At 36.9% G+C, this 21,468-nt stretch overlaps 1 protein-coding gene across 3 annotated transcripts in view; it reads left to right on the forward strand.

Annotated features, from left to right (window-relative positions):
- Nucleotides 1-21,468, forward strand: part of LOC150095390 (ER degradation-enhancing alpha-mannosidase-like protein 1) — a 409,738-nt gene that overhangs the window by 314,369 nt on the left and 73,901 nt on the right. For all 3 annotated transcript variants that reach the window (XM_090410569.1, XM_090410568.1, XM_090410570.1), the window contains exon 11: nucleotides 20,862-21,038. In XM_090410569.1, the coding sequence (XP_090266695.1) occupies nucleotides 20,862-21,038 (177 nt within the window). The remainder of the gene's footprint in view (nucleotides 1-20,861; nucleotides 21,039-21,468) is intronic.

The following is a 21,468-nucleotide window of genomic DNA, read 5'->3' on the forward strand; positions in this document are numbered from 1 at the left end:
CCAAGATCTTAACAACTACTGATGACACACAAACTGGCCTATAATTAGACACTTCCAGTCTGTTACCACTCTTCTAAACATCTCCTGGTCCCCGTCCTTTGTGCTCCTGGGTCTGTAGCAACACCCCACTAAATATCTTGTCTTGCCCACCTCTACCTCACACCATATGCTCTCAAAATCATTTGTCTCACTGCCTTCCAAAGCCTCCACTCTTAGAGGACATAGGTCGTCACTTATCATAAGCAGTACCCCACCGCCACACTTTCCCCTCCTATCCTGCCGAAAAATGCTGTACCCAGCGACTTCTTTTCCTGTTATTATATCCTCTTCTGTCAACCACGTCTCAGTGATCCCAATAATTTTTGGCCAGGCTGATGCCATCTGCGCCACCAATTCCTCTCCCTTATTCCGGATACTCCTGGCATTAGTATAAAGCATATAAATGCCATTGTTTCTATACCCAGCATTATCCCCTCTAGACTCCACTTGGCTCAGTGTTACCTGATGTCGTCTCCCTTCTCCCAAGTATCCATTCCCACAAGAGGCCAGCCCTGCTATTATCCTCCCTGGGACACACTGACTCGTTCAGAACCAAAGCAATCTCTCCAGATGCCTACGTCCTTCCTCGTTCAAATGTAAGCGGTCTCCCGCATACAATTCCTCTCTTTCCTCAAACACACTCCAAGCATCCACATATACCAGTGCTCTCTTGTCACACATTCTAGCTATTATGTCATTCAATATTACTGCTCTTCTGCTCAGCTCGTCATTATCATACCTAGGCAAAACGCATACTATTTTTCCTCTCTCTGTCTTTTTCTATACAGCCTCAAGCAAAAATCTCATATCTCTCGCTGTCCAACTTACATTACCACTCAAGTCATTTAATGTTATGCATTAAGGGAAGGGCCACTACCCAGACTAGTTTCGACCTTTATTGAGTTTTCTTCAGTGGGGAGCCAGGCCCAGAAGTGGAGATACCAGGCAGAAGCAATGGCGAGGTCATCTTTACCTATAGGAGTTGCCAAAAGATGTGCCACTTTATATTAGTAAAGATGACCTCGTCATTGCTTCTGCCTGGTATCTCCACTACTGGGCCTGGCTCTCACTAAAGAGACCTCAGTAAATGTCGAAACTAGTCTGGGTAGTTGCCCTTTCCTTAATGCATAACATTACACATATCTGCAAGGAGATGTATTTTGAATTATGGGAGATACTGAGATAGGAGTGATGTTAGCTTGGTCCACCTTTGCTACGAGTTGCCTGATGTTATATTACCTTACCCCAGTCCTGAAGATATTTTCAGCCGCAAACTTTGTTTGCTCACACTTGGATAAAGGATTAAACTAAATTTAATATATATATATATATATATTTAAAAAAACAGTGGTCCAAGGATAAAGCCCTGTGGTACCCTGATTGTTACCTTCATTCTCTTTGATTCTGTTTTGTATACTATTCATGGATACTTTGTTAGACAATACCTTATCCATGCCACCAGCTTATTATCCAATCCTTATTATCCCCCCCCTCCCAAAAAAAAGCACTACCTTATCTGTACCTTTTTGATACTGCTTTTATACATGAGACTACTCAATCTCCTTTTCATCCCTCCCTCCCTCCCTCCAGACTCTTTCATTTTACTGGAGTTGCCAAAGTTATTCTTCAGTAATCATTTATGGATTTATTTTGCAAAATGTGTAAGAGCCTACAGGATTTCTTTTGTTAACCCTTAAATTATCTAGAGACTCTAGTTAGATGGATTTTACTCAACTTGTTATTTAGAATTCTTGCAAAAATTTGTCAAGCTGTTCAAATTTTTGTTTCATCCAAGACCATTTTGCAAAAGGACAAAATGTATCAAAATTATGCAGTAACTATTTATAATGTAACTGTTTGCTCTGGCTGCTTTGAATTTAATAAAATTTAGGATTTAAGATACACAAGTTATAGTGTTCATATGGTTCAATTTTGGTTTCATTTGGAGCATTTTTATTGGAAATTTAGCAGAATGATAGTCCAATGTTAATAATTTTGCACTGACTGGGTGGAATTTAGTCAGAAAGTTGGTGTTTATATTGGCATATATTAAAATTGTGAAATAATTTTAATTTTGGTTTTACTTGGAACCATTTGAAGGGTCAAAATTAGAGCAAATTACATTATAGGGCTAGAGTATGCAATCAAAGGGGGGGGGGGACTGAAATTTAATAAAAAATGTTGTAAATGTTTATACATTCTTCAGATTTTAGCAAATTCAGCTACTTAACAAGTTCTTTGAATAACATGCCTTTGTTGCAGATGTGATGATAATTCTAGTGAAAGCAATGGAAATGTTGGCATTCAAAAATTATATTCTGAAAAATTAGAAACTCTGTTGTATATAAATAGTTAAATGAGCTGACTGTTCTGTTACATCTGATTTGAGTGTACTTCAGTGCAATAATTTCAGTTGATAAATCAGTGCTGACTTCAGGACTGATTGATGAAACACTCATTTTCTTACAATTATAATTGCATTTTGTTGGTAAAACAATTTTAAATAATTATTTATGTATATTTTACAATAATCTGATTGGTTTTGTTGTTAAATGATTTGAAATTATAATTTCTCTCTCTCTAGCATGATGCAGTTTAATGAAATTTTGTACTTAGAATCATTACTGAAATTTGTCACATTTTACCTAGATCAATTTAAGGGCAGAATTAGGCAAAATGAAATTATTTTTACAGTACATACTATAGAAATGGGCATAAGTTCATTTGTTCTGATAAGGAATGTGTTACTATACAAGAATGAACTTATGAAAAGCACTGCTTTATGACTGTCCATGATCATTTCCTTACTTGCTCCTTTTATTTGCTGCATGATGAAAAACTCAAGGATTTTCTTTAGCCTGCCCACCAGTTTCCTTTCACAATCCAATTTTGATTTCTTCACCATACATGTAATTTTGCCAATGATTTTCCTCATATTTGTCAGAAGAGATTTGTGGAACTACACGGCAAGTGATTCTAACGAGCTTAGAAAGAAACTTAAAGTAGTGCCATGACATAAAAATTTGTCAACTCAACCCAAGTGAAGGATGTTAGTAGTGTATTGGAGATAGTTAGGGCATCTGAAGAAAGCAATATTAAATAGTGCATACTGAAGGTCAAGAGGTATATGTATGTAGGAGGTAGGAATTATATGCATAAGTAGTATTATTAAGCTGGAGCTACAAAGAAAGAAACATTTGTGGAGTGTATATGACAAAAAAAGGTGATTAGCAAGTTCATGAGCAGTACAATGATCAGGCAAGAAAGGTGACCAGCATGGTAAGGAAGGCAAAATCAGATTATGAGAAGAAACTAGCTGAGCAGGCCTAAGGAAATCCCAAAGAACTCTTTCATGATGTGTCAAGTAAGAAGAAGAATGACTATGGAAAGAACTTTGACAAGTTCTGATGGTGGTTGAGGTGACAGATAAAATAATTGATTTACTCACTGACCACTTTGCAAAGGTATATCATCCAAGTTTTTATTTATTTATTTATATTTTTTATGCTGCTCTCACCCATGAAAGATCATTTACTAACTTTTAGTACATTTTGTATTGTGGATGAGCTAAAGATTTTTTTCCCATATTTTAGTCAATTTAGATATATATTGTATTTTTTTTGGGGGTGCTTAAGGGTCAAAGCTGTTTAACTGAGAGGACCTCCACATAGCCTTTAAAGGAATGCGGAGAACTGACCAGGGCTTCTGACCTAATGTCCAATCCTCACCTTCTCGTGGTGCACCCTGTTGGGTATCTACTTGGATACTGAACGAATGAGGATGGGCTGGCAATTTGGGATTTAGCTGACCAAATTGTATTCTTATTGGTTAAACCAAAATAAAAAATGATGGTACAACATGACAAAATTTCATGCCAGCTGGGGCATCGCCCGGTTAAACAAGGCCCCCGTTGTTTTCGCCAGGGAACCAGGCCGAACAGCGAAAAGTCAGCTACTGGAACAAATCTGAAAACAAACCCCAACTCAACATCACCAGAGTTAAAGATCGGTACTATCAACATAAGAAGCCTGAATGGCAAAGAAATGCAGCTAGCTGAGGAAATAGATAAGTACCAGATCGACATAATAGGGGTGACTGAAACAAAAAAGACCAAAACTGGTGAGATCTTTCTGAGCAGTAAATACAAAATGTTATATTCAGGCAATGACAATCAAGGAAAAGAAGGAGTAGCCATAGTATTATTCAACACAAAATATGAGGCTAATCTTCTTGAATGGCAGGCAGTCTCAAGTAGAGTAATGTGGGCAAATATGAGAATGGGGAACTGGACAATGAGACCTATATGTGCCTATGGTCCCACAGAAGGTTCTAAGGGTGGAGGAAGTTTTTGAGGCTTTAGAAAAAACAACTGACACAATGAAAAAGGAAAAGTTGGTCCTTGTTGGGGATCTAAATAGCAGAGTAGGAAATGATTGTGAGACATACAAAAATATTTTGGGAAAATTTGGAGAAAAGAGCAAAGCTAATAATCATGGCAAATATCTGTTGGATTTCTGCTCAGGACATAGACTGGTTATTACTAACACCATGTTCCAACATAAAAATGTGCACAAATTCACATGGAGAGAAGAGGCAAGGAATAAGAAGAGTTTCATTGACTATGTTATTGTTGATACTGATGTTTTCTCCCTGGTGCAGGACACCAGAGTGTACAGAGGATTTGAAATTGGAAGTGATCACTAATTAGTCTTGAGCAGGATAAAATTGAATTTCATATTGAAAAGAATAACATGTAAGAAAGTTTTAAAGCAAATAAAAGTTGAGCAGCTCTCAGATGTGAACTGTAGACTAAAATACACAAAGATTATTGAAGAAAAAATGAAAGAGTTTGAGAACAGGAATCAAACCTTGGAGATTCAGTGGCAAACTCTGAAGAAAACATTGATTGATTCTGTGAGAGAGGCATGTGGTGAGGTTGTGTGCAAAGATAAAAAAATCAGAACTCCCTGGTGGACACAGGAAGTTAAAGAGGCAGTGAAGGAAAAGAAGAAAGCATATCAAAAGTTCCTGTCAAATAAGTCAGCTTGTGCTCTTAGAGAATACAGAGACAAATGCAAGAATGCTAAACACTGTGTAAAACTAGCTAAACAAAAGTCATGGGAAGACTTTGGCAGGAATATAGAAAATAAATATCAAGAAGGTGGCAAAATATTCTGGAGGTTGTTGAAGAAGCTTAAGAATGGATGGAGGAAAGAGTGCTGTAAAAGGAGTTAGAGATGATGAAGGTGACATGAAAACGGAAGACTAAGATATCCTTGAAGTATGGAGTAATTACTTTGAAAAAACTGCTAAATGAAACAAGCAGTGATAACAGCACAATGATAAAAAAACACTGACCAGGCATGCAGTCAGGAATACATATCCATACTTGAAGTAGAAAAAGCCATCAAAAACTTGAAATGTGGAAAGGCAGCAGGAGTAGATGATATTCGACTAGAAATGTTGAAGTATGGTGGTATAAGAGTCTTATAGTGGCTGCACTGCACAGTTCAGAAAGCCTGGACAGAGGGACAAATTCCCAATGATTGGAGTAGAGCTCTCGTAGTACCCATATATAAAAAGGGAAATAAAACTGAATGTGAGAATTATAGAGATATTTCCCTACTGAGTGTTCCTGGCAAGATCTATGCAAGTATACTCGAGAAACGGTTGAAAAGAATTGTGGAAGAAAAGCTTGGTGAAGAACAAGCTGGATTCAGGCCAGATAGAGGCTGTCAGGATCAGATCTTCACTTTACAACAAATAGTCGAGAAAGCATGGGAATATAACCAAGATCTGTATTTAAGTTTTGTCAATTTGGAAAAGGCATATGACAAGGTGCCAAGAGAGAAGCTATTCAATACGCTACAGTTATATGGTGTCAATGGGGCATTATATCAAGCAATGCTTAGTCTTTATTTGAGTTGTAAGTCAGCAGTTAGAATAGAAGGAAGTACAGGAAGATGGTTTAATGTTAAATCTGGTGTGAGACAAGGATGTTCATTATCTATATGGATCACATTATGAAGGAAAGTGGTATTAAACATGATATCAAAATTGCAGATGTTAATGTCAGCTCTTTGCTTTATGCAGATGATGTTATACTTCTAAATAAATCCGCTACAAGTCTGCAAGATTCTCTGACTAAATTGAATAACTGTTGTAATAGATATGGTGTGAAGGTCAGTAATAAAAAGACAAAGACAATGAAAATAGGCAGAATCATTGAAAATGTCAACTGTGTTGTGAATGGAGAACCTGTCGAACAAGTAAAACGTTTCAGCTACTTAGGCACGATTTTTACTGAAGATGGTAAATTAAATATAGAAATAGACAACAGAATCAGCAAAGCCAGTATGGTGGGAAGTCAATTGAATAAATTCATATGGAATAAGAGAGAAATTAGTCGGAACGCTAAATTAGCTGTATACAAGACAGTGTTCAAAAACCAGTTTTAACATATGGATCTGAGTGCTGGGTCAGAAGTAAAACACTTGACCAAAGACTAGAGACCGCAGATATGAGAGTCCTGAGAAAGATTATATGCGTGAACAGATGGCATCAATGGCAATATCATATTAAAAATGAGGATATTAGGAAAGAACTTGACATTGTCTACATTCAGGAATGCGTTAGCAGAGCTAATCTCAGGTGGTATGGTCACTTAAACAGAATGGGCGAAGAAAGATTAGCAAAGCAGGTGTTCTCTGCCAGGTTTGCAGCAAAACGACCCAGAGGAAGACTAAGATATAGGTGGATTGTTACGGTACAAAGTGCCGTAGACCAGTGCCTCCCAAACTTCTGGATGTCAGGGCCCCCTTTGCAAAAATTAAGATATTTCACAGCCCCCCTCGAAAAAAAATCGTATTAGAGAGATATATTATTATAATATTTATTGTATTTATATTCAATACAAAACATACGCAGCGAATTTTGCAAAAATCAAATGCATATATTACATTTTTTGCCTCTTACCGTTTGGTTCTGAAGACGATGTGGGCTGTTCTGGTAAAATATGAAATACTGTCCTTTTTTTTTTTTGAATCTGTTTCTGCTTCTTCTGATTGTTCGTGGGAATTTTTTAAAATTTTTTATCAGCCACTTATCCATCTCTGGGTTAAATTTTTTAACGTAGAATGGATCAAATAATATCACCACTTACCGATACTGGCACACCACAGACTGATAACATGAAATTAGTGAATATTACCTGAATAAGGGAATCCCTGGACCAGGAACATTTTTCTCTTTTGTGACTTTTCTCCCTTTAAGGTATTTAAGCCTAACACGAAACAGACAGCAAAGGCAGGTTATTAAAACCTGCATATGATTGGTACGGTATTAACAAAAGATCGCGCAACCAAAAGATAAAAGCATAGGTGACAATTGAGTTGAAATGCTAACTCTCTTCAACTGAATTCCATATGTGAAACTGCCATAACATTCATTATATATATATATATATATATATATATTACTTAGTTTTAACACTTTTACGAATTTTAACACGTTCTGTTGAATTTTATTGCTGCCTTGGGAAATCGAACTCGCACACATCATCTAATTAATAACAATAGTTTTTAGTTAGATACTGTGTTTGCCCATGCAACATATGGTTTTGTTTCAGTCTATACAGCATAGTTTCTGTATGAGGGGACGTGATTCATTAATTAGTGTGTTTTTATCCCAATTGTCTCTAATTGCACTATTTGTTGAGAAATATATTACACAGACTCCTCATACCTTATTCACTGGCATAATAAAAGTACTTGTTTTTATTGTCTCTGCAGTATAGTGGCTGTTAGGGAGGGCATGTTGTTTACCACTGCATGAGCGAGTTACTATCTCCCCACATGAACTTGTTTAAGCTTTTTTTCATGTGTGAAGTATATGCGAAACTTTTATTGGTAACAGAAAACTAACTCGGATGACAGTGATAATATAAAACGAGTTTTGATATGTATATAAAGTCAATATCAACAGTCCCTGATTACGACCGCGTGATGAAATGGACAGGAAGATTTGGAGCTTCCCTGGAGAGCATTCGAAGTAAATACAATTAACCACTGCTTTGAAATGAAGCATATGAATAAGCAATATTTACTGATATTCATTAAGCGCTAAAATATTCAGGAAGCAAAGTTTGTGAACCAACACCAATGTGTGAATTTTTTCATTAAAATATAAAAAATAACAAAAAAGAAATAATAAATAATAAAAGTTAAATACGTTTCTTTTAAAATAAAAAAAATCTACTTAGTCTTAAAACATTTTAAATTTGTTTTCATTATTTCACAGCCCCCCCTCAACAAAACCTACGGCCCACAGTTTGGGAAGCACTGCCTTAGACGATAGAAATATAAGATCTGATAATGTTGGAGTCTTGACAAATAACAGACTGATTTGGAGGAAAATTGTAGATAGGAAGTTAATAATGATATAATTTTTTTCATGTAGTACTATCATATCCTGTACACCCCTTGAGGGTACATGGCAGAAATTTGATGATGATGATTATTGTATTTTTTAATTTATTTTTATATAGTCTGGAAACTTTGCTCTAGAGACAACATGGAACCTTTATAAGCCATTTCAAGCCTCCATTAAGCAGGGCTGTTCTCATGCTTAGTAATGAAATTCACTTCCCATCTAAAGACAGTCACAGACATCCATGCCCACAGCAGGATTCAAACCCATATCCTGTTGGTTAGAGAGCAGGTTTGCTAACTGCTCTGCCAACCAGGCCAGACAAACATGGTTACTGATGTGATATATGAGACAGAGACTGATGTGTAAACAGAGGTGGATGAATTGGAGTATTCTTAGTATAATGCAGAATGTCAACGTAAATACAGCCATGGGATTAGACAGAATATCAGCTCATGTTTCACAAGAATATTCAAAGGAACTGACAATTTCTCTGAGTAAACTGTTTAAGTCTCAAGCTCTGGCCAAGTCCTAAGAGAGTGAAAGCCGGCAAGATAATTCCTTTGCATAAGGAGGATTCTAGGACTGCAGTATCAGATTATAGACCAATATCTCAAGCAGTGGTAAAAGTACTGGAAAAGTTGGTCAACACCTATTGTGAAGAAAGCAAAATTGGATTGTGAAAGGAAACTGCTGGGCAGGCTAAAGAAAGAAGAGGTTAATGATAAATGGAAATACAGTACATTGCTCTTTATAAAGTCTTTGTTTCTTGTGCACTGTTCACATCTTTCTGTTGCAGTTCTTCCTGATATGGTATTGCATAAGGCTGTCTTCTAAGTTTGCCATATTTTTCTATTTTGTAATTCCTCTTGTATCTCTTTTTCTAAATGAAACATTCTGCATTGCCTTAGCCATGTCTGACATTGGTCAGGCAATGCAAAGCTGCATGATTTTCTCTTTGAGCTGCATTAGGATGGCATCTCATTTACAGTTGCATCCTTTGAGAACATCACCAAATTTGGTACTCTTGATGACTAAGTCCTGTGTTTTTGTTGATACATGTATGTTACTTTAATATAGCCTTAAAGCAACTCCTTTTCATATATCTCCAGTTTTACTCGACTTTGTTTTTCTGCTGTCATGCTCGATTTGTGCTTCTACTGTCATCACTACCCCCCCCATCCACTGTCATGTCATGTCATCTTGAAAATTAGTAGACTCTTTGTATTTTCTATCTGTGATTATATCCCACTTTCAACCAGGTCTCAACTTCTACCAATAATTTTTGGACAGTCTTCATTGACTAATGTTGCAAACTTCTCTTCTTTGCAGTACTTCTGGCATTATGGAGCAAGCATAGTAATTCACTCCAGACATTTTATTATTTATGATTATTATTATATATATATATCATCCTGTGAATGGCCTGTGTAGCTCAGTGGAAGGGGCGCTTGCGTCCTCTGCGCTTCGCCGCTTGAAGTTAGACCTAGGTTCTAGTCTAGTCGCCAACTGGAGGAACTTTTTCTAAGCCTATCTTCGACCGGTTCCTGAGTTAGTCGATCTCTGGCACAGGCAAGCGGGTTTTTCCTCCCGGAAACTCGGGTTTTTCGTCCCGTAAACTCAAGAAAATCGGCCGTAGTACCCACATTATTTCAGACAGTGACATATCTTGTTAGAGTTAGGTACCAAGAGATGGCAGCACTTGTTTGCCAGCCTCTTCATCGGCAGCTGCTATAATTAGTGATAGACATGGGCCAGCTATCTCTGATTGGCTACCGGTGGAGATTGAACTGCCCACTCAGTCTCCAAAAGCTAGATAGGGTATAAAGGCCTCGCCTACTCCCTATTAGGGAATAAAAGGCGTTAGTTGATTTTTTTTATTTTTTATTATATATATCATCATCATCATTATCAGCCATTGTCAATCCACTGCTGGATGAAGGCCTTTCAAAGATTAATTACTGCAAAACTGTCTGTCCATGGCTCTCCTTTTATGCCACTCCTGCAAATCTGATGATATCATCAATCCACTGTGATTTAGGTTGGTGTCATGGTCATTTTTACTCTTGAGGAATCCAATCCAGTACTTCTTTTGTTCATCGTTAATCTTCTCTTCGAGCAATATGCCCAGCCCATTTCCACTTTAGACGTTTCACTCTTCCTGTGATGTCAGAGACTTTGGTTTGATTTCTTATCCATGTATTCCTCTTGTGATCCAATCTTGTGATACTAAACATACTTCTTTCCATACTATATTGTGGTGTTCTTAATTTTTGAATTTCCTTTGCCTTTAGTGTCCATGTTTCACAGCCATATGTCAGTAAGGATACACTGGTTAAAAACTTTTCTCTTCAGGCATTATGGTAGTTGGCTTTTGAATATAATTTTCCAAATGCTTTCCACCCAAGCATCGAATGCCTTTTAATTCCGTCCATGATATTTTGTTCCATTGATATCTGTTGTCCTAACTATATGTAATGATCTATTTGTTTAATTTCCTCATTATTGATTTTTATTATTTCTGGTTTGACATAGCTATTGAATAACTAGGATCTACTTTAGGTTAGCTGTTTTGCTAGCAATTTGGAGTTTATGGATACGAGTCTGTAATTCATGCGTAGTTGAAGTAAGCCATTTACACTTTGCAGATGACATAGTGTTAATGGCTTAAATATCTTCCATTTATCTTCAGACCTTTCCCTTCCCATCATTTTTCTTCAGGCATAAAGTGAATAGTTTTGTTAAGAGTTTGTAGATTATTTCTCCACCTGTTTTTAGAAGTTCAGCTATAACTCCATCTTCACCTGCAGCTTTCCCATTTTGCAAGCTTTGGATGCTCTGCATAACTTCTTCTGGTAGAATCTTCTGAAGGGTACTTCAGCTGTGTCGTCATCTTCTTCATTGAATTCATCATCCTGATATAATATTGAGTAAAATTCTTAAACTCTTTTTGCTATAGCATATCTATCTCTGGTAATGGTCCCATCTTGTAGTTTGACTGCAACCATCTGTTTGTTGCTGTTCATCAATTACTGTTTACCTTTTTTTTGAGACAACGGTTGTTTTCAATTGTTTGTTGTATGAATTTACAATTGAATTTTCTTATTTCTTCTGTGATGCATTTTCTGATCGTTTTGCACAATTCAGTGTATTCAATTTTATTCTGTAGGTTAATTGATTGTTTCACTTCTCTTTGTTTCTTCATAAGCTGTTTTGTTTCTTCAGAGATTTTGTCTTGTTTCTGTTCTGTGGTACCAGCTATTTCAAGTGAGCATCGTAAAAGGTTTTGGGTAATAATGTCATTTCTTTCTGATGGATCAGCATTGTCATTTATAATAATATGTTTAAATCTGTTGTTTAGTTCGTGTTGGAATATATCTTTTTTAATGTTGAGTTCGTATACATCTATGTTTTGCTTTGATCTCCGAAACATTTTCTTCTTTCTTTTTTTGGTAGTTTATTTGGATTTTACTGCATACCATACGATGGTCACTTCTAATGTTGAAGGTGTTTATATATATTTTTTATTTCCCTCTATGGAATTGTTCTTGTTATGAGCTTGCACTCACTATTATTCTCCACCTGTTTTCTCCACGTGTTTATATATATATATATTTTTTTTTATTTTTTATTTCTTTCTATGGAATTGTTCTTGTTATGAGCTTGCATTCACTATTATTCATACAGCACCTGTTATACTTTGTTTTGAACTCATTCACCAACTACCGCTAACAACCAGTTCCCTACTACCCTCTAAAAAAAAAAATTAAAAAAAATTTTTTTTTAAAATGTAGTCCTCACACACCTCAAGGTCTTCTGCACCACTTTCTTATCCTCAAAGAATTTAGGTTGCAATGTCTGTGCACAGTAGTACAGATGTGGTCTTACTAATGATATTAAAAAAAAAGGTATAATAGCTTCTCTGTCCTTAATTAGAGTGCTTCTAAGTAATCTGATGAGCTATTTTGGTTGCCACTTTTGTAGTATGCACTCTTAAGCTTAAACTCCCTATCCACAATCACCCCCAAATCTCAGCTAAGTCAATTTCCTGCTGTCTTGTTCCATCATTGTAGTTACACCTCTTGTTATCGCTTTATGATCTACCCTTTGCCACATTAAACTGGCAGCCATTATCCTTTACCACACAGTCTGTTTAAAGCATCTGGCAAAAAACATAAGGTTCATTCATTGACTTAATTCATTGACTTTTGATCCAATATTCATTCCCTTCTTTTCTAGCGACAGCTCATGACTGAGTTAAAAAAAAAAAAACACGTGATCCAACAGCACTCAAGATCATGGCTTCCATGGAGTCTGTCTTCTCTTCAGTCATTCTAACTATTGCATTCACTCATCTTCATATTAATTATGCAAAACTTCTCCATGTTCTACCTTAACATTTCCCTGACTCATCATGTCCATTCTCTCTCACCATTTAACAATATCTCAAATTGCATATACCATACCCATCCTGATGATTCTTAAATACTTTCTCCCTTAAATCGTTCCATTCATTCACATACTGACTACAGTCTACATTTGGAATCATTTAAATCTTAGCTGCAAAATAAATTCATTCCACAAGTTTAGAAGATATATTTGATAAATTTATGAAATCCTTCATTCACCATTAAGAAATTCTTTATCATCATCAGTATGATTCTTCCAGACAATTTGGAAGTTCTAGATGAATATTTTTGGGAGTAGTGACCAATTTTAATGTAGTTAAACTTAGTTATATTTACAGGCTATAGCTTCTCAAAGACTGTAGCTACTATTACTTTTATTACAAAAGTGGTTTAGCAAAAAAAATATCTGGCTACTCTCCATCTCTTTTTAGTGTTGTTCTTTTTATCATCACCATGATCATCATCAAAATTCTATTGAGGCAAAGTACTCATCATGGGAGGAGGTGCGATTGTCACATACACATACTGGTCACTGAATTAGAAACTTCACAGAAATTGGTGGTTTCTGTGATAACTAATATTTAAGGAATTGACAGCGTATACTAGAAATATAGATTAAATAAACTTTAATATATACTTTCCGATATTTTGGCGAACGTCACGTTGCCATCTTCTTGGGAACTTACTACACAGACACGTGCACACAAGTACTAATAACAGCAAATGAGACTGAAGCTAGGAAGCTAGCGTTTCCTAAAGTCCTGATGGTGCCCCCTGGTGGGCTATATTGGTAGTTCTTGGCCTTTGGGCTGAAGTTCTTCTGATAAAAGTTTCCCAAATTTGGGGCATTTTCATGCATCCAAATTTGTTGAGGTTTGGCATGTTCCTAAGGGCCGAGGCTGATTCCATGAATAGTCTTTCATACTTGAACTTGCTGCGGTGTATTACTGTGGCTTTCTTCCATCTTATTCTGTGGCGAGTATCCAGAGCGTGGTCTGCAAGCCCAGAGTGGCTGTACTGGTGAAATCGGATGTAATCCTTGTGTTCTGAGATTCTGATATTTGCTGTCCTGCCTGTTTGGCCAAAGCAGGACAGTTTACAGTTGCAAGGGACCTGGTATACACCAGGTAGGTCTAGGGGAAGTGGTTGGTCTTTGGTGGAGCAGATAAGGGATGCCAGTTTTCTATGTGGTCTGTAACAAGTGGTCAAGTCATGTTTTTTTAGGATTTTATTGATTTTTTCCGAGGTGCTTCTGATGTAGGGAATAGTGATAGATTTAGAGTAATCTTTTTTGTGAAGGGGAGGAGGTGGTGGGTTGTGGATAACTGGGTTAAGTATTTTTTGGAGGGGGTAGCCGTTGGCTGAGAAAGTGTCACGGATGTGATTTAGTTCAGTGGTTAGGGCTTGATCATTAGAACAGATTATTTTTGCCCTGTTGAATAATGTTTTAATAACTCCATATTGTTGTGAGGGGGGGGTGGTGGGATTGTTGGTGAATGTATCTGCCTGTATGGGTGGGTTTTCTATAAACTGAGAAAACCAAGGTTCCATCAGGTTGGTGGGTGACTAGTGTGTCTAGGAAGGGGAGGTTATTGTTTTCCTCTTTTTCCAGGGTGAATTTGATTCTAGGGTGTTGGTTGTTCAAGTGTGTTAGGAAGGAGAGGAGTGAATCCGGGCCATGTGGCCAAATAGCGAAAACATCATCAACGTAGCGAAGCCATATGGTAGGTTTTTGTGGGGCTGAGTTTAAGGCTTTCTCTTCAAACATCTCCATGAAGAAGTTGACAAAGGGTGGGGAAAGTGGTGAACCCATGGCTGTCCCCTCTATCTGTTTGTAGAATTTTTCCTGCCAAACGAAATAGCCTGAGTTCATTCGTTTGGCAGGAAAAATTCTACAAACAGATAGAGGGGATAGCCATGGGTTCACCACTTTCCCCACCCTTTGCCAACTTCTTCATGGAGATGTTTGAAGAGAAAGCCTTAAACTCAGCCCCACAAAAACCTACCATATGGCTTCGCTACGTTGATGATGTTTTCGCTATTTGGCCACATGGCCCGGATTTGCTCCTCTCCTTCCTAACACACTTGCACAACCAACACCCTAGAATCAAATTCACCCTGGAAAAAGAGGAAAACAATAACCTCCCCTTCCTAGACACACTAGTCACCCGCCAACCTGATGGAACCTTGGTTTTCTCAGTTTATAGAAAACCCACCCATACAGGCAGATACATTCACCAACAATCCCCCCCCCCCACAACAATATGGAGTTATTAAAACATTATTCAACAGGGCAAAAATAATCTGTTCTAATGATCAAGCCCTAACCACTGAACTAAATCACATCCGTGACACTTTCTCAGCCAACGGCTACCCCCTCCAAAAAATCCAAAAAATACTTAACCCAGTTATCCACAACCCACCACCCCCTCCCCTTCACAAAAAAGATTACTCTAAATCTATCACTATTCCCTACATCAGAGGCACCTCGGAAAAAATCAATAAAATCCTAAAAAAACATGACCTGACCACTTGTTACAGACCACATAGAAAACTGGCATCCTTTATCCGCTCCACCAAAGACCAACCACTTCCCCTAGACCTACCTGGTGTATACCAGGTCCCTTGCAGCTGTAAACTGTCCTACTTTGGCCAAACAGGCAGGACAGCAAATATCAGAATCTCAGAACACAAGGATTACATCCGATTTCACCAGTACAGCCACTCTGGGCTTGCAGACCACGCTCTGGATACTCGCCACAGAATAAGATGGAAGAAAGCCACAGTAATACACCGCAGCAAGTTCAAGTATGAAAGACTATTCATGGAATCAGCCTCGGCCCTTAGGAACATGCCAAACCTCAACAAATTTGGATGCATGAAAATGCCCCAAATTTGGGAAACTTTTATCAGAAGAACTTCAGCCCAAAGGCCAAGAACTACCAATATAGCCCACCAGGGGGCACCATCAGGACTTTAGGAAACGCTAGCTTCCTAGCTTCAGTCTCATTTGCTGTTATTAGTACTTGTGTGCACGTGTCTGTGTAGTAAGTTCCCAAGAAGATGGCAACGTGACGTTCGCCGAAATATCGGAAAGTATATATTAAAGTTTATTTAATCTATATTTCTAGTATACGCTGTCAATTCCTTAAATATTAGTTATCATGTTTAACCAGCGTATAAGCCTCTCAACAAGAATAGTGGTTTCTGTATAGGCATGCAACTGTCAATATCAGTCCTCTTCATTTCCCTGTACATAGTTCAGTGAGATGTGTCAGGAACAGCCTTCATTAAATGCTTCGAACAATTGTTGCACACAGGAAGTTCTGTTTGTCTGTACAAGCCTTCTCAGATGATAGTGATCTAGTTAACCCACATTTATCTAGTGATCAATGTGGGTTATTTTCCCACTGATTAAATACCTGGGATATCTCACCTTTTGAGAAATGAGTCATCTTTGTGGTTTTCAAAATCATGGCTCCAGCCAACCAGACAGGCATCCACAATAAGCCCTTTATTGAACTTTGAGAGATCCTTTATTTTTCTCACATTAATTGGTGATAACCTTACCAACTTATGTCCTAATCATTCACCCCCCCTTTCTTCTTATCCACTAGATTTTGCAAATTAAATTTCCTCAATCTTTCTTCATACTCATCATTACAGAAACCATCTCAGTTAGCCATCTGTACTTTTTCCATTTTCCCCTTTATACTTTTAAAAACCAGGTGACCAATGTACAATCATCCACATTCAGAGAGATCAAAGCCTTATGTAATGGAACCATAACATCTTTAATTCGAAATCCAAGGTTCACTGCATTATTGCCATAAACCTCTTCTCACATCCTCACAATTTTAGCATTGTATTTCCAAAATTTTATATCATCATCCACTATCACCTCAAGGTCTTCCTCATCTCCTCTAACATATCTAAACAAACTATATATTCTGCATCCCGATTTTGCTTCCCAAATGTTAAACCTTACACTTTGTAGCATCAAACTGGTAACCCTACTGACTTATCCATTCACTCAGTTTATTCAAGTTCTCTTGAAAATTTGCAACACCTGCTCTATTCCTCATAGTTCTTCCCAGCTTTGCATCATCTTCAATCAACTACATATCACCATTCAAACCTTTTTCCAGTATCATTAACATACAAGTTAAACAGCAGTTGCTCCCAAAACACACCTTTGGAGCACACTAATGCAATCCAGGTGGGTCACAAACTCAGTATGTGCTATGTAGAAACAGATTTGCTTCCTGATTAGGTGATAATAATGAAGGAAATAGCAGACTGCTCAGACTTAAGGAATGGCACAGAGTTAATGCATAATAATTTAATATTAATAAAACAACACTAATTGATGCATGCTGCAATAGCTTAATGAACAAATGACATAGTCTATTACACATACATGAGTGATCCACATTAATGAATTACCATAACTGATACCTTTAGAAGTCAGACTAAAATTTTGTTCTAAAAGTGGCATGGTTGAACAGAACATAGGACAGACAAGCTGTGGATTTGAGATGAGAAAGAAGGAACATGTTGGAGATGTTGAGCATAGAAGAAAATAAAGATCTGGTCTTCCCAACCATGCTATTAATTGGGACTGTTCATTTATTTACTACTGTAGTCTGAGTTAAATCAGATCAATCTTGATAATCTTATAATGTAACTGCCTCAGTCTCTACTTCTTATGGGCAGCATTAATGGACACAACATTCTATGGTAGTGCTGACACAGATGGACAAGGATGTATCATTGAGCATAGGCTTGACAATAATGACCTCTCCCTTCTTAACAATGGATGCAGTACTTCCATACACCTATCTTCATATTCTGCAACAGATTTTACCATCTGCTTCCTTGCCACTCTCCTGCTATTCATATGGGATATTAAAGAGAACATATATGGAAGTGATAATTTTCCTGTGGTTTGTTCTATATCCTCATAGGAACCATATTCATCTACATGGATCTCCATAAATTGACAAGGCTGACTGGAATATCCCTTGATGAGTCTAAGGACTCCTTGGAGTTGCCCGTAATAATAGTTTTTCCTATCTTGTAAAATTTAATTCTGGAGCAGTCAGTCAGATAGCTATCAATAATGCAGAGATGTATGTTACAGATTGTATTGTTCAGGCAGAATTGGTTAGTTCTTCTTGGCTAGACATTGTTGATCTTAGTGAGATGGCTAAAAGAAGATATATTGAGAAGGCCAGAATGGAAGGGATATAGTATTTTCAGAAAAACTGAACAAGATGGGGTGAGGATTATTACTGATGATAGCAGATGAACTGCAGCCAAAAAGGGTCAAGTTCAGCAGGTGGTCAGTGAAGATACTATGTTTGAGACCATCTGGCATAAGATAGAGGCTAGACAAAATAGTCAGTTGCTGCTATAGACCAGGGAATGCAAAGGATGCTGTCGATGAAATTTACTGAGTGAATTGAGAGTGAGTAATTAATTTTGAGGGATTTAACTATGGGAATATAGATTGGAAGAAAAGAAATAGAATTTATATAGCTACAATAGAATAACTGATAGCATATAATGGAAGGTAACCAGGGGTTTGAGAGGTCTGGACTAGTAACTGCATCAGAGAATTTGTCTATAACCAAGGTGAAGATGTTATTTTCAATTGGTGAGAGTGAGAAGATATATTGAGAAGGCCAGAATGGAGGGGATAGAGTATTTTCAGGAAAACTGAACAAGATGGGGTGAGGATTATTACTGATGATAGAAGATAAACTGCAGCCAAAAAGGGTCAAATTCAGCAGCTGGTCAGTGAAGATACTATTGTCTTGCTCTTGGAGGTGAATCACAAGTAGAATTTTCACTTAATAAGTGATGTATATGAAATGTAAAGAGCTGATCATTAGAACAAACTAAGACTTTTTGGAGCAATGCCATGGCATAAGAAACTGCAAGGGATGTTCCTAGCGTATAGGAAATGATAAAAGGGTCTTTGAAGGAAGTAGTAATGGACTGTATTCCTAGAGTCAGAAGGATAAATCAAGTGGAAATAGGTAAATAGCACCATTAAGCAGTGCTGGGGCAGAATGAGCTATTTCATGTACCTCCTCCACTTTCTTAACATAGTAAGAAAGTGGAGGAAGCAAATGAAATTGTCAAATTAGGTGATTGATCACTCTACAAAGGTATGTCATCCTGGTGGAGATATTGCAGTAACAGTAGCTAATGTGCAAACTAAGGCAGATTAACTACAGATGTGACATGCCATTTATGGCATTATATATCAACTTATGTACTACAACAGTGCCTTTGACCAACTTGTTTATTTTGTCTTAGCTCTGGGTGGATCCCAGGGGAGTAGAAAGAGGAGGAGAATAATTCTATTGGATGGAGGCTCCAAGACTGAAGTAGCAAATTTATTTGATTAAAATAAATTTGCTACTAAAAAAATTAAAAAGTGGCTTAAAGATCTGGAGATAAGGAAGAGGTAAAGAGAATCGAGGAGGTCAATGAAATGGTGATAGTAGTAGTAGTAAGTTAAGGTATTGTAGAAGATGGCTAAAAACAAAATGCAGGAATGGATGAATACTATATGGGAGGGCAGCTTGGTTTTGCGAAGGATAAGTCATGCCTCAGTAATTACTGACTATTTTTTTTTATAATAAAGTGACATCAGATTTGTATAAAGGGAATGGCTATACCGTGATACTACTGGACTTTGCAAAGGCATTTGACAAGATACCATATGGAACTATTATATAAATTGGAACAAATGGAGGAGAGATATGAAGCTAGGGATGTGGGAGAATGGCTGATGGATGGATATCAGAAAGAAGATATGGAGGAGTTGACGAGGAGAAGGCTTGTAACTTGTGGTGTACCACAGGAGTCCGTACATTGGCCACTTCTATTTAATTTGTACTTCAGTGACATGACTTAGGAGATATATTCAGTTGTTTGATGATGATAATGCAAAATGGGGTAGAGCAATAGTTAATAAAAGTGATGTAGAGATCTTGCAGGACGATTTAAATTATGACAGTATGGATGCATGAGAATGTTATTTTAATGTAGTAAAGTTCTTCTCATACTAAAATTCAGAGGGCATATTATTGCAAAAGTGACTAAAAAATCTGGAGATAAGGAAGAGATAAAGAGGATCGAGGGGGGGGACAAGTCAATGACAGGTCGAAGATTGGTGGGTTACAGAAATTAGTTGATAGGCAGAAAAGAGATGTGATAGATACATATAAGTTACATGAAGATTATTATAGGATTGATATAGAGGAAAGTTTTGCAGTTCATGACTAATTAGAGGGAGCTAAGGATCATCCCTGGAAATTGAGAAAGGGTGTGAGGACTAGATTTTTTACTTAGAGAGTAGTGAATGAGTGAGTTGCTAGAGTTGCTGCATGTTCTTTTTCAGCAAATGAGTTCAAAGTGAAGTGTGACAGGTATTGTCTGAATGATAATGCTTGGTGAAATGTTTAGGGCCTCCTTCGCTGAGTCTATGGACTTCATGAATATGCCTGTGTATTAATAATGATAAAGTTCCTTTAATTGGGTTTTGACTGGGACTTTTCAGTAGGTCACTATAATGAGTGAATTTGTTATAGTCTACACTAACTATATTGCACTTGTATGTAGCAGTTTGCTATTGCAGAAGATTTTTTGTAGAGTCTTTAAAATGCAATTGACGCTATAGTGGTTTTGCCAAGATGTATTGGTAGATTTATTTTTAAAGTCTGAGTTTGCTATAACGAGAACTGAATATGTTATTTTAGTTTGTAAGGAGAATGTATGATGAATTGAGCTGAGTCTCCTTGGATGTCTGAAACTGCTGTTGATAGTGCTGAATAATGAGTGTTTTGCTGGAGTGTGTGTGTATTCCCCTCTCTCAGTAATATATCAAAAATGTTTCAGTTCACTTTCAAAATTTTATATTTACTAATTTTTTAGTAGAACTTTAATTATTTTCTCTTATTATTTAAACAGCTATTTGATGTTGACAATCCAATAAACAAATTGGCATCTGAGTATTTGTTTACAACCGAGGGACATATCTTCCCAATCCTTTGGAAGTACCGTTTAAAAACATGGCAGAATAATGATTTAGGTAAAGTGGAAAAATCTGAGCATAATAGTATTCACAGGAATATCAGCCAAACATGTGTAAGTACTTAAATAGGTTTGGATTTGTTTAAGTGGTCTTGAAAGTTAAATAAGTGATAAAACATTACCCTAACCTCAAAATAGTCATGTTAAGAAATTTCAGTCATTTAACATTAATTACAAGATATATAGTATTTATATTTTGAATTGTATTTAGACTTGGCAGCACACATTTCACAGTTTATGAAATGAGTGCTACTGAAAAGTTTGCCAGCTTCTCAGCAGCCAAAATGTAGTCTTTGCTCCAAATGTAGTGTTAGATGATCAAGATGATCACTAGATGATCAAGTAAGGAAATGATTGTAGACAATCATTAGATGGTATGTTTTATAATATCATTCTTGTATATGGTTCCATTTCTTATAACAGTTGTATTGTACACATAATTTTGTTTTGCCAAATTTTGTCGCTAAAATGGTATGATTGAATG

The sequence above is a fragment of the Typopeltis vanoorti genome, chromosome 20, assembly GCF_054136105.1.
Source record: "Typopeltis vanoorti isolate ZY-2024b chromosome 20, IOZ_Tvanoo_1.0, whole genome shotgun sequence".
In the NCBI taxonomy this organism is placed as follows: Eukaryota; Metazoa; Arthropoda; class Arachnida; order Uropygi; family Thelyphonidae; genus Typopeltis; species Typopeltis vanoorti.